The sequence below is a fragment of the Heloderma suspectum genome, chromosome 3 (genome assembly GCF_057233095.1).
Source record: "Heloderma suspectum isolate Gila_16-S chromosome 3, 16-S_ref, whole genome shotgun sequence".
NCBI lineage: Eukaryota > Metazoa > Chordata > Lepidosauria > Squamata > Helodermatidae > Heloderma > Heloderma suspectum.
In genome coordinates, this window is record NC_139460.1 from 97,715,036 (window position 1) to 97,727,978 (window position 12,943).

Below are 12,943 nucleotides of genomic sequence, written 5' to 3' on the forward strand. Positions count from 1 at the left end.
ACGATAAAGGTGTATATGCCAGCAAAGGCTATGTTGGGGGCTGCATAATTGAGGGTTTTGTCCTGATCCTGCAAACCCTCAAAGTTTTATAGCCACTACCCCTTTTTGGTGCACTCGTGGTTTTCGCTCCTTGGTGAGTAGTCATGTGGGGTTTTGTTGTTGGATCAGGTGCCTCCTGATTGGGGGAGGCTGTGTGTGAAGTGTTGTCCTGATCCTGCAAACCCCCGCCCAGGTTTTATAGCCGACCCCCCCCCCCTTTTGGAGCACTCTGGATTTTCACTCCTTGGTGAGTAGTCGTGCAGGGTTTTGATGCTGGATCAGATACCTCCCAACTGCAAATGTCCAGTGCTTTAGAGGTGAAACAGCACCACTGATTGGTTTGGAGGACAGCAGCAGGACAGGGGGTGGGGGGGTGTGAGTCAAATTACACACAGTAGCTTAATAAGTAGCTCACAGTAGCTTATTAGTCCATTAGTGTGGTTGGGGATCATGGACTATTCCAAAAATGAGCTACTGTGCGTAGCTTATTAACCCATCATGGGTTATCATGTTGTACGAACACGGCCAGTATGTATTTGAATATAGTAAGACATATAAGGAGGGAGGGAGCAAGCCTATCTCTAAAAGGAACCTGACGGTTATGGTGTGTTTTTAGCCCAGTGAAAGAAAAAAGCCCCTGGAAATGAAAAAACAAGCCCCCCCCTTTGTGTGACCCACCCAGGTAATGTCACGATGCACATGTGAGTTGCTACCCAGTTTTTGAGAAGTACTGGTTTAGATGATTATATGAACAAGGCACAGTGTTTAGAATTTCTTTTTAAAATGTAGGAAAGACCAATCACTTAAAAAATAACAGGCAAAGTGTTGGATGACTGAACTTTTATTGAGTAGGGATAAATTTGGAATATAGCTGCAACTAGAATACAGAATTTAATAGGAGATACATTTATATCTTTTCATTCAGATCCCTTGAGTTAAAATGTTTGTTTTTTTTAAAACCATTATGTTACAAGAGCATTTTCTTTGATATAATTTTCCATTTTAAAATAATCATAAATATTTAGCAATCTTTTAAAATGTTTTCTTTTTCCCTGCAGACAAGCTGTCAGTTAAAATGAGAGACAGAAAAGTGCTGTCTGAAGTTGTTTGTTTAGATTTCACTGAATTGTAGGCATAACGTCTAAAAAAAGAAGTAGAAGAGATCATTGTGTTCCTTGTGCTCCTTTAAAGTGAAGGAGGTGATCCCTAGTACAAGGCTCAGTGCAGTCCCTCTTGGCAAAGCGCTTGATAAGCGAGGGGGAGGGGTTGTGCTGTGCATTGTTTGGTGTAAAAAGTAACTTTTCCCCAGGGGTGTTTTGTCTTTGGGTGGGAGCTTTGCCTCCCCGCAAACAACAGCCTTTGCCCTCTGAATCAAACCCCACAATTTTTTCCTGTCATACATGTGAACTTGACTATTTTAAACATTCTGTTAAACACTTGACAATAAAATACTATAGAATGTGGAAACTAATGAGCAAAGTTTTATAAATTATTTTAAAAGGAGGGTAACTGTTCTGAATCTTGCAGTGCATGAATCATTCCTATCTACTTCCTTGTGAATGTGGTTATGTTTTCCCTCTGCCCCAGTTTCTCTCCTTCCCCTCTTTTTAAATTATTTTTCTTTTGCTAGTCTGCTTGGATAATCAGGCAATGTCACCATCAGATCAGCTGTTCTGCTATGAGAGTTTCACCACCTCTGGGGGCAGTTAGCTCATTGCAAGGCAAAGCATGCCAGGATATGCTTAGAGCCAGCGACTCTCTATTGGTCCCAAGCCTGGTGTCACTGGGAGATAACGTAATGGTGGATTGCTAGGAGCCATGCTGACTTTTTATATATTTGAACAGTTTTCAAAAACAAAACACACTTGCCTGATATGGCATAACTTATGGAAACATCTGGGAACGTATGCTGCTCCCTTACAAGTTTGTGTGAAGAATGAAGGGATGGGGACAAACACTTGCAATCCTTTCCTAATCCATAAAGATTCTGGTTTCAAAAACCTATTGACTGTCAGCATTCAGAGTGAGGTTGACTATTTTTGATTGAAACTTTGTTTGCTGTTGTTGGCCCTCAACTCCTCAGGCATAGATACAATTTCATCAGCACTTATTCACAATCTGCTCTTTCCCTAGAAGTATTGCTTTTCATTTGTCTTCTACCACGGATCCTGAAATTGTTTTTTAAGATTGCAATTAGAGGGCTGAAGGCAGTCCAGTATTAAATTAAAAATCAGATTCAGAAGGGATCCCTACTGTTCTGAAAACATACAGTTCATTATTATTCTAGAAAGGTAAAATTAGGAGCTCACTGTTCAGGGCTTGGCCTCTTTACTCTCAGCCTCAGCTCTGTCTCCCCCTCTCTCTTTCCATACATTAATGCTCATTTCAGCTCCACCCTCCATAGTAAAGTTGCTGATTCCTAGAAAAGTGGCTGCATTTCCCCCTCTACTTTATTAACTAGCCTTGATTACAACAGCAGTCTGATTTGTCTGATCATCCCTGGGGCTGCTCAGGCAACCTGGCCATTCTTAGAGGGTGCGTTCTAGCCCCCTTTGCCCCACTTCCAATGTCCCAGTCTCCTACACTTCTGTTTCTTTGATGCATATCCCTAAATAGGAGCCAACTCTTCTTTTGAATTGCCAGAAACAGCTCTTTACAGCTCCATCAGCCTTTCTGTTGCCAGCAATAACAATACTTTCTGATACATTATTTTAAGTATTGCTTACAATTGTGAACACTGCACCAAATAAGCACAATTTTAGTTCAACACACTTGTAATTCTTATGAAACCATACCATAGTAATGAATAAAGCACAGTGTTTGTGAGGTCTTGGCTGTTCCTGGCCCTTCTTGAAACTGGGTGTGGAGCTTGAGCTTGGATTCATACATGAAATTTATTGTTGTTGTTCAGTCGTTAAGTTGTGTCCAACTCTTCGTGACCCCATGGACCATAGCACGCCAGGCCTTCCTGTCCTCTGCTCTGTCCCGGAGTGTGCTCAAGTTCATATTCATTGCATCGGTGATGCTATCTGGCCATCTCATCCTCTGCCGTCCCCTTCTCCTTTTGCCTCCAGTCTTTCCCAGCATCAGAGTCTTTTCCAGGGAGTTTTCTCTTCGCATTAGGTGGCCAAAATATTGAGCTTCAGCTTCAGTATCTGTCCTTCCAATGAGCAGTCAGGGTTGATTTCCTTTAGGACTGACTGATTTGACCTCCTTGCAGTCCAGGGGACTCTAAGAGTCTTCTCTAGCACCACAGTTTGAAAGCATCAGTTCTTCGGCACTCAGCCTTCCTTATAGTCCAGCTCTCACAGCCATACGTTACTACTGGGAAAATCATAGCTTTGATTAGACGGACCTTTGTCGGCAAGGTAATGTCTCTGCTTCTTACTATGCTGTCTAGGTTTGCCATAGCTTTCCTCCCAAGGAGCAAGCGTCTTTTAATTTCATGGCTGCAGTCACCGTCTGCGGTGATCTTGGAGCCCAAGAAAATAAAATCTGCCACTGCTTCCATTTCTTCCCCTTCTATATGCCAGGAAGTGATGGGGCCAGATGCCATGATCTTCGTTTTTTTAATGTTGAGTTTCAAACCAGCTTTTGCACTCCCCACTTTTACCCTCAACAAGAGGCTCTTTAGATCCTCTTCGCTTTCTGCCATTAGGGTGGTATCGTCCGCGTATCTGAGGTTGTTGATAATTCTCCCGGCAATCTTAATTCCGACCTGTGATTCATCCAACCCGGCATTTCTCATGATGTATTCTGCATATAAGTTAAATAAGCAGGGTGACAATATGCAGCCTTGTCGTACTCCTTTCCCAATTTTGAACCAGTCGGTTGTTCCATGTCTAGTTCTTACTGTTGCTTCTTGACCCTCGTACAGGTTTCTCAGGAGACAGGTAAGGTGGTCTGGTATTCCCATCTCTTTAAGAATTTGCCACAGTTTGTTGTGATCCACACAATCAAAGGCTTTAGCGTAGTCAATGAAGCAGGAATTGACGTTTTTCTGGAATTCTCTTGCTTTCTCCATGATCCAGCGAATGTTGGCAATTTGCTCTCAAGTTCCTCTGCCTCCTCGAAACCCAGCTTGTACTTCTGGTAGTTGATTGATTGATTGATTGATTGATTGCATTTATATCCCGCCTTTTTTCCCTCTTGCAAGGAACCCAAGGCAGCTTACATTATCCTCCTCCTCTCCGTTTTATCCTCACAACAACAACCCTGTGAGGTAGGTTGGGCTGAGAGTCTGTGACTGGCCCAAAGTCACCCAATGAGCTTCCATGGACAAGTGGGGACTAGAACCCAGATCGCCTGGCTCCCAGTCTGTCACTCTCACCACTACACTACACTGGCTCTCATGCTTGGTTCACATGCTGCTGAAGCCTAGCTTGTAGGATTTTGAGCATAACCATGCTGGCATGTGAAATGAATGCAATTGTACGGTAGTTTGAACACTCTTTGGCATTGCCCTTCTTTGGAATTGGAATGTAAACTGACCTTTTCCAGTCTTGTGGCCACTGTTGAGTGTTCCAAATTTGTTGGCATATTGAGTGCAGCACTTTAACGGCATCATCTTTTAGGATTTTAAATAACTCAGCTGGGATACTGTCATCTTTGCTAGCTTTGTTGTTACTAATGCTTCCTAAGGCTCACTTGACTTCACTCTCGAGGATGTCCAGCTCAAGTTCAGTGACCGCACTATCACGGCTATCAGGGACATTCAGATCTTTCCTGTATAGTTCTTCTGTGTATTCTTTCCATCTCTTCTTAATCTCATCTGCTTCTGTTAGGTCCCTGCCTTTTTTGTCCTTTATCATGCCCATCTTTGCACAAAATGTTCCCTTGATATCTCTGATTTTCTTGTCTCTCCTTGCTATTCTCTGGAACTCTGCATTCAGTTGGCTATATCTTCCCCTTCTCCCTTGCTTTTCGCTTCCCTTCTTTCCTCAGCTACTTGTAAAGCCTCATCAGACAGCCACTTTGCTTTCTTCGCATTTCTTTTTCTTTAGGATGGATTTAATTGCTGCCTCCTGGACAATGTTACGGACCTCCGTCCATAGTTCCTCAGGCACTCTGTCTATCAGGTCTAATCCCTTAAATCTATTCCTCACCTCCACTGTGTATTCATTATGGATATGATTGAGGTCATACCTGAATGGTTTAGTGGTTTTCCCTACGTTCTTCAATTTAAGCCGAAATTTTGTGATAAGAAGCTCATGATCTGAGCCACAGTCAGCTCCAGGTCTTGTTTTTACTGACTGTATAGAGCTTCTCCATCTTTGGCTGCAAAGGACATATTCAATCTGATTTCGATATTGACTATCTGGTGATGTCCATGTGTAGAGTTGCCTCTTGTGCTGTTGGAAAAGAGTGTTTGCTATGATCAGCGTGTTCTCTTGGCAAAACTCTATTAGCCTTTGTCCTGCTTCATTTTGTACACCAAGGCCATGCTTGCCTGTTATCCCGGTGATTTCTTGACTTCCTGCTTTAGCATTCCAATCCCCTAGGATGAAAAGGACATCTTTTTTTGGTGTTAGTTCTAGAAGGTGTTGTAGGTCTTCATAGAACCAATCAAGCTCAGCTTCTTCAGCCTCCGTGGTTGGGACATAGACTTGAATTACTGTGATGTTGAATGGTTTGCCTTGGATTCGTACTGAGATCATTCTATCGTTTTTGAGATTGTACCCCAGTACTGCTTTTCCCACCCTTTTATTGACTATGAGTGCTACTCCATTTCTTCTAAGGGATTCTTGCCCACAGTAGTAGATATAATGGTCACCTGAATTAAATTCACCCATGCTTGTCCATTTTAGTTCACTGATTCCCAAGACGTCGATGTTCAATCTTGCCATCTCATGTTTGACCACCTCCAGCTTACCTTGATTCATTGATCTGACATTCCAGGTTCCTAAACAATATTGTTCTTTACAGCATTGGATTTTCTTTTCACCACCAGACACATCCACAGCTGAGTGTCCTTTCGGCTTTGGCCCAGCCGCTTCACTCTTTCTGGCACTACTTGGAAATACCCCCTGCTCTTCCCCAGTAGTATATTGGACACCTTCCGACCTGAGGGTCTCATCTTCCGGCATCATCTCTTTTAGCCTTGTGATACGTTCCATGGGGTTTTCTTGGCAAGAATACTGGAGTGGGTTGCCATTTCCTTCTCCAGTGGACCACATCTTGTCAGAACTCTCCGCCATGACCTGTCCGTCTTGGGTGGCCCTGCATGGCATAGCTTATGGCTTCACTGAGTTATGCAAGCCCCTTCGCTGCAACAAGGCAGTGATCTATGAAGGGGCATGAAATTTATAGTTATGTCCAAATGTGCACATTAATTCTGATAACTCAGTCTCTAAGACATATATTGTATTAAAATCTATTTTACCTCCTGTCTTAAAAATGTGGTTGGGGTTCAAGCTGGTATTTGAACTTGAGACACAGAGTTGTGTCCTGAAAATGTGTACGAAATTTCATTCTCAGTCCTCAAGTATTCAGTGATGTGATTTCATCACAAGCAACTAACAAAGCTAATGAGAGAGGGAGATGCCAAATCAAATGCGTCACTTTGCTCAGCCAACTACGTGAATAATGTAAATATAAAACAATATTTTATGGAGCTTTTTAGTGGATATTTCCTCTTCCTTTGTAATTCCATTTCTGTCAACAGTGAGATTGTAAACCTATGGTAGGGCTATATCTTTTAAAATTTTTGTATGGTGCCTAGTATAGCAATTGGCATAGCATGAGAAGTAGATGCTGATGATATGGAAATTGAGCAAAATCTTTCATTATTGCCTTTCTTAAGAGAGGCTCCATGAGACAGACTAACTCAGTAAACTTTCTTTGACATACACTCTTTATCCTAGTCTGTTGTAACTTTCCATTAAAGTGCATGTGCGTGTGTAAATGTTGTTTTCTGGTACAAACCTCAAAATGTGGGCAAATAGGATTTTGGCTAGTAGGATGCCTATTTTAATTTTCTGCAGTCTTACTATAAAAATAAAGGGACACTCACCACTCCAGTTCTTCAAAGAGTCCTGTGGCACCTTAAAGACAACTCTTATGTGGCATAACTACAAAAGTGGGAGTAATCTCCATTGAACTCAGTTGTGCTCACTTCTGAATGCATAGGTTCAACCTGTAAAACACACTGAGCTCTAAGAACAAATCTTCTCCAGCTGAAAGGCATCCTTTAGTTCCTTATTAGAAATGCAAACAATCTTACAAAGACGTGTTATAATTCAAACGCTAATCTGAAGTAGAAATTCCATCAAAGAAAAGGAGAGAATTATCTAGCTTCTCATGCCTTTGTTTATTTCTGTTTTTTTATTCTTCTTTGGTACTTAGTTCCTCACTGTTAAGAAAAACACTTTTGCTTCTCTCAGTGAATCAAAGGTTGCAGCCCAAAAGAATTAATCCCGCTCCCCCAGTGAATTTTTAACATGGGTTCTCTGCTTGCTGCAGTTGATTAGTATAGATATGTGAACAAGCATTCACCTACACAGAGACTAGCTTAGTTTCTTCTGTTTCCACATTGAGCTTAACTGCCACACGTGAAAGCCTTGTTGTTGCCTTATTCACTCACCAGAAGAGGTAGGGCCCCTCACCATAATTATCCTAGTGAGTGGTTTTCTCTTCATCTTCCCTCCCATCTGTGTTGTACATGAAGGCCCCTACATCTAGTTTGAACCACACTATCATTGTTAGTGAGGCCTTGATGGGGTGACTTATCTGTTGGTAGATGTAAGGAAATGGGGATTAAGCGTCTTCTAAAGACCACCCTGAGAGCTTCAGCTATTGGGCGGTATAGAAATGTAATAAAAAAAGAAAGAAAATAAAGAAATCTTCCAGTTACAGGGCAGTGTCTAACTTACCCTTTGTTTCCAGGATGACACATTTTTCTTTGACCCTTTTAAATCTTGCTCCAGACCTTATTATGGAACTGAGACCACTTTAGTTGTCCTTACAAATTATCTTTGTCTGAAATGCTCCTAGGGTGAATGCTTCCCTGTTGATTGCTCTTCACTGCAGTGGCATTTGGCACTGTAGACCATGATATGATATTGCACCACCTAAGACAACTGCCACAGAACTTGGCACTGAATTGGTTTCACTTTTTTTTTCTTGGTGTAAGAAGTCCCAAGAGGTTTTTCATTGGAGATACACCCCAAGCCTGATTTCCACAAGGATATATATTCTGGCTCCTATGTTATGTGTATATAAAGCTGCTGAGATGGATCAGTTGATGCACGTTGCGGCAAAAAATCCCAACTTCAAATATGGGCTGATGGGATTCGAGCTAGCAGTGACCGATGAGGAAAGAGATCTTGGGGTTGTGGTGGGCAGCTTGATGAAAATGTCAAAACCAGTGTGTAGCTGCTGTAAAAAAGGTAAACACTATCTTAGGCATAATTAGAAAAGGAATTGAGAATAAAACTCCCAATATTATATGCCTTTATACAAATCTATGGTACAACTATACTTAGAATACTGTGTACAGTTCTGGTCACTTTTCCCCCCCAAAAAAGAAGAAGATTGTAGAGCTGGAAAAAGTGCAGAAAAGGGCAACTAACATGGTCAAGGGGCTGGAGCATCTCCCATATGAGGGAAGGTTACAGCAGCTGGGCTTGTTTAGCTTGGAAAAAAGGAGGTAAGGGGAGACATGACAGAGGTGTACAAAATTATGCACGGTGTGGGGAATATGGATAGGGAGACATTTTTCTCCAGCTCTGAAAATACTAGAACCCGGGGTCATCCCATGAAGCTGATTGGTGGGAGATTCAGGAATAATAAAAGGAAGTACTTCTTTACAAAGCACATAGTTAAACTATGGAATTTGCTGCCTCAAGATGTAGTGATGGCTACCAAATTGGATGGCTTAAAAAGGGGGTTAGACAAATTCCTGGAGGAGAAGGCTATCAATGGCTACTAGTCCTGATGGCTGTGTGCTGCCTCCAGTACCAGAGGCAGTAAGCTTATGTACATCAGTTGCTGGGGAACATGGACAGGAGGGTGCTGTTGTGCTCATGCCCTGCTTGTGGGTTCCCAGTCGACAGCTGGTTGGCCACTGTGTGAACAGAATGCTGGACTAGATGGACCCTTGGTCTGATCCAGCATGGTTCTTCAGATGTTCTTAGCTGGAGTTTTAGGGTTGGGTATCATCAAGATACTGATGACATTCAGTTTTATATTTCTTTAGCTAAACAAACAGGAACAGCTGCTGTAGTTCTAAACCCATGTCTGGAAGCAATTGTCAGCTGGATGAGGGAGAACAAACTGAAATTGAGTCCAGACAAGATAGAGGTGAATGCTGCATGGGAGGCCAGAAGCATGGGAAGCCAGAAGCATGGGAAGCCTACCATCAAAGGGGTATATTTCTCACTTAACAGGGCAGGTTTGCAGCCTCGATTTCCTGAATGTTCTGCTGTGGTTGGATGAACAGTGGCCAGAAGTACTTTATTTCAGCTACAGTTGATACATTGGCCGCATCCCTTTGCTGAGAGTCAGCTTTGAAACAGTTACGCCTTTGTAACCTTGAGGATTGACAGCTGTAATGTACTGTCTGTGGGCACACTTAAATATTGTTGGAAAGATGTACTTAGTACAAAATGCTGCGCCCCATCTCTTGATGGGTGTTGGTAGGCAGAAGCATATCCAACTGGTTCTACACCAACTGTACTGACTGCTTTGAGCTTCTGTGCCCCATTTAAGGTGCCTGTAATCTTACCTTTAAAGCCATTCATGGCATGGGTTTGACACGTCTTGGAAAGTACCTCTTTTCATATAAGTACCCCTTGCCCTTTGAGGTCATTTTTGCAAGCCTTGCTCTGGGTATCTTCCATTCAGAAACCAGATTGCCAGACATGCTTTGAATGATTGAAGAAAATAAGCATACAAATGTATTAAAATTTCCTCCCAAAAGACTGTAGTTCCTTCCTCAGCTCTGAAATTATAGAATATTTACATTTACTTTCCCTTTGCCCTTTCTGCTATGGAAAATAGCACATTCCCTATGATTTCACTGTTGCTGTATGGAGCAATCCCCCTTTCTCTGTGTTTTGGGTATATGAATTGGCTCCTGATCAAATACAAAATGTTTGGTAGCTTCAGGCATTCAAATAATTGTTTATAAAGGGTTGTACTCTTTTGTTGCCATTAATGAGAAAGTGAAAGCTTTACATTTTCCCTCTAGGTGGCAGCATATGACTTCAGTCTTCCAATAAACATTAACGTTAGTGATACGCCATCTTCATCGAACACCACAAAAATGACAAGTCCCACTAGCTCAGCAAAGCATATAATTGTCCCACGGCCTCAGTCACTGAGTATACCTACTCGAGTATGCAAAGTTCAAGCAACCGGTATGTAAACCTTAAAAGAACGCATAGATGCATGCATATGGAAGATGTTGTATAATTTTTTCAGAGCTTTTTCTTGATAAGAGTGGGTAAATCAGATGACAGAACTAAGAGGATAGATCTCTGATCTGACATAGTAGTTTTTCTAATCAAGTTATCACTTTGTATGTATATTTTTGTTTAAGAGCCAGTGCCAACATATTCAAAGACTTTAAAAAATGTATAAATGTCTGAAGCAGAGACACACAAGCTCCTTCTTTGATTAGAAAACAAATGCATCTTGCAATTTTCTAGTCAAGGACATAGCTACTGTGATCTTCCATACAGTACATCCCCCCCCCCCAGATGTTATACTGCTCATGTGACTAGAACACTTGCATGTGTAGTTATTTGTGGGAGTTAGCCCACTTTGGTAATGTTTGCACTTGACTCAAGTTTTAAATCTCCGTATCCTATTGAAGTGAAAATTATTTTGCAGTAACACTGAGTTTACTTACAGATGGGACATTTTTGTACTGTAAACAGGAAGAAATCTTTTTTTAATCTTTTGTCAGTTCTAATATCTGAAACAGAAGACTTGCATTAAAATTATCCAGACGAACCCCTATTCCTTTCTTCTTGTTGAGCAATGATCCTGCAAATTTCTACTGGCTCCGTCAGCTGGAGTGCTGCTGACTTCAACCCAGATGGTTACTATAACCATTTGCTCCTTCAAGACGTGCCATGTGAATCCATTATAACATCAAAAAAGCATTGATCTGGAAGACATCAAACAGTCATCTAATCCAATGCTCTGCCCCAAGGCAGGCCCACCCATCCACCAGGACTTCACTGATAAATCCTTGCAATCCAGGCCACAGTGGCACAGTTCAGGTGTAATGACAAACTAAGAACAAGGCTGCATGAGCCTCAGTCTCACAAGCGCCTCCCTTCCTTTTCTTCATCCTTCATGTGCAGAGAAGATGGAAAGCTTCTGCTTTTGAACTCACCACGGTTCCCCATTACATCTGAACTTGGGGAACTGTGATTTGGTCAGTGTTTAGTTCAAACACACTGGGATCAAACTGTGGTTTGATATCCTGATATACCTAACTATGGTTTAGCACTGCATCTAAATCCATCACAGTCTTACACGTAGAGACTAGGCACACTGCAGAAAAGTACTTATGGAAAAAAAATAGCTTTGGAAAACATCCTGTCCTTAACTGTGGCAATCCTTGATGGCCCCAAGTAACAGGAAGAAACTGGCAAAATCTTATGTGGGAGAGAAAAAACTTTCCTCACTTCAATAGATCACAGCTGAGGCATCACGCACTCATTAGGGCAGGGGTGCACAAGCTTTTCAGCTCTGAGGGCTGCATCTGGTATCTGCAGGGGGACAGGGGCTGTATGTATGTGTACACACACATGGCACCTCTAGTGAGGTATGTAGTTTCTTTGCTGCCACTAGCAGGGTGGGGAACCTTTTTTCTTGTCATAAGTAAGCAAGACTGAATCAGTCAACAGCTGTTTCAAATAGCATCCCAAATACCAAGCCTCTATATGTCTACTCAGAAGTAAGCATAAGCAGCATGTCTACTCACAAGTAAGCAGGCCAAGCCATCAAAAAGATCCCCTCTGTGCTCCGCCTGCCCTGCATTGGATAGGCAGTCACCTCTGAGTTCGGAGGTGGCTGCATATCCTGATAGGATTGCTCCCTTAAGCAGCTAAAATCAATACTAAAGCAACCTCTTTGGCTATGAAATAGGTCATTAAGGATGCAACCCGATGCATGTTTAAACAAAGGCCTACAGCTCCCAGCATTCCCCAGCCAGCCTTGCTGTCTGGGGAATGCTGGGAGTTGTAGGCCTTTTCTCTGTGTAAACATGCATAGAATTGTGCCCTAAGTTCCCTAGACTACTTCTATTCCCTTAGGATAACACTATGTGTATTGTATGCAAGAAGAGGCAGAAGAACATGAAATAGTAAAGAGGAAAGATAGAACTGCTATTTCGCTTTCATGCTTGCATTCTCTATGGATTCTTTCTGCCATTTTCATGGTCTTCTACATCCACTAGATATATCTTGGAACCTATTTGGTCAAAAAGTCCTGATCTGGGGTTTTAAAGATCCCTCTCCTGACCAGATATAACCCCCAAATGTCTTCAATAGTTGTGGAATGTATTTTAGCTTGCAAGCATGTTGCAGGAATAAGCTGGGGCTGGTCCTACTGTTAGGCAGAGTGAGGCAGCTGCCTCAGGCTCTAATTCTGGGTGTCATGAAAAGGCATTTTGTTTAGTTATTTAATTTATTAATGTTATATTTTCAGTGGAACAGAGTGGAGTGGTATGTGTGGAATTTTCTGCCTCTGATGCTAAAATAGTTTGGCAGGCTTATGCACCTTGACGTCTGGGGGGTGTTTGATGATCCACCTTGAGCAGTAAAATGTCTTGGGCCAGCCCTGGATAAGCAGTGATATAATTTTATTCCCTTTGCATTGGAAATAAAATACCACTAGAAATCTTAGAAGGATTTAAAATAGAATAAACTTTGCATCTGGGAATTTTTTT

The 12,943-nt window shown here is 42.0% G+C and overlaps 1 protein-coding gene across 1 annotated transcript in view; it reads left to right on the forward strand.

Moving 5' to 3' along the window:
* Positions 1-12,943, forward strand: part of CFAP47 (cilia and flagella associated protein 47) — a 410,934-nt gene that overhangs the window by 54,930 nt on the left and 343,061 nt on the right. Inside the window, exon 22 of the mRNA XM_084843965.1 lies at positions 10,229-10,397. Coding sequence (XP_084700091.1) covers positions 10,229-10,397 — 169 coding nt within the window. The remainder of the gene's footprint in view (positions 1-10,228; positions 10,398-12,943) is intronic.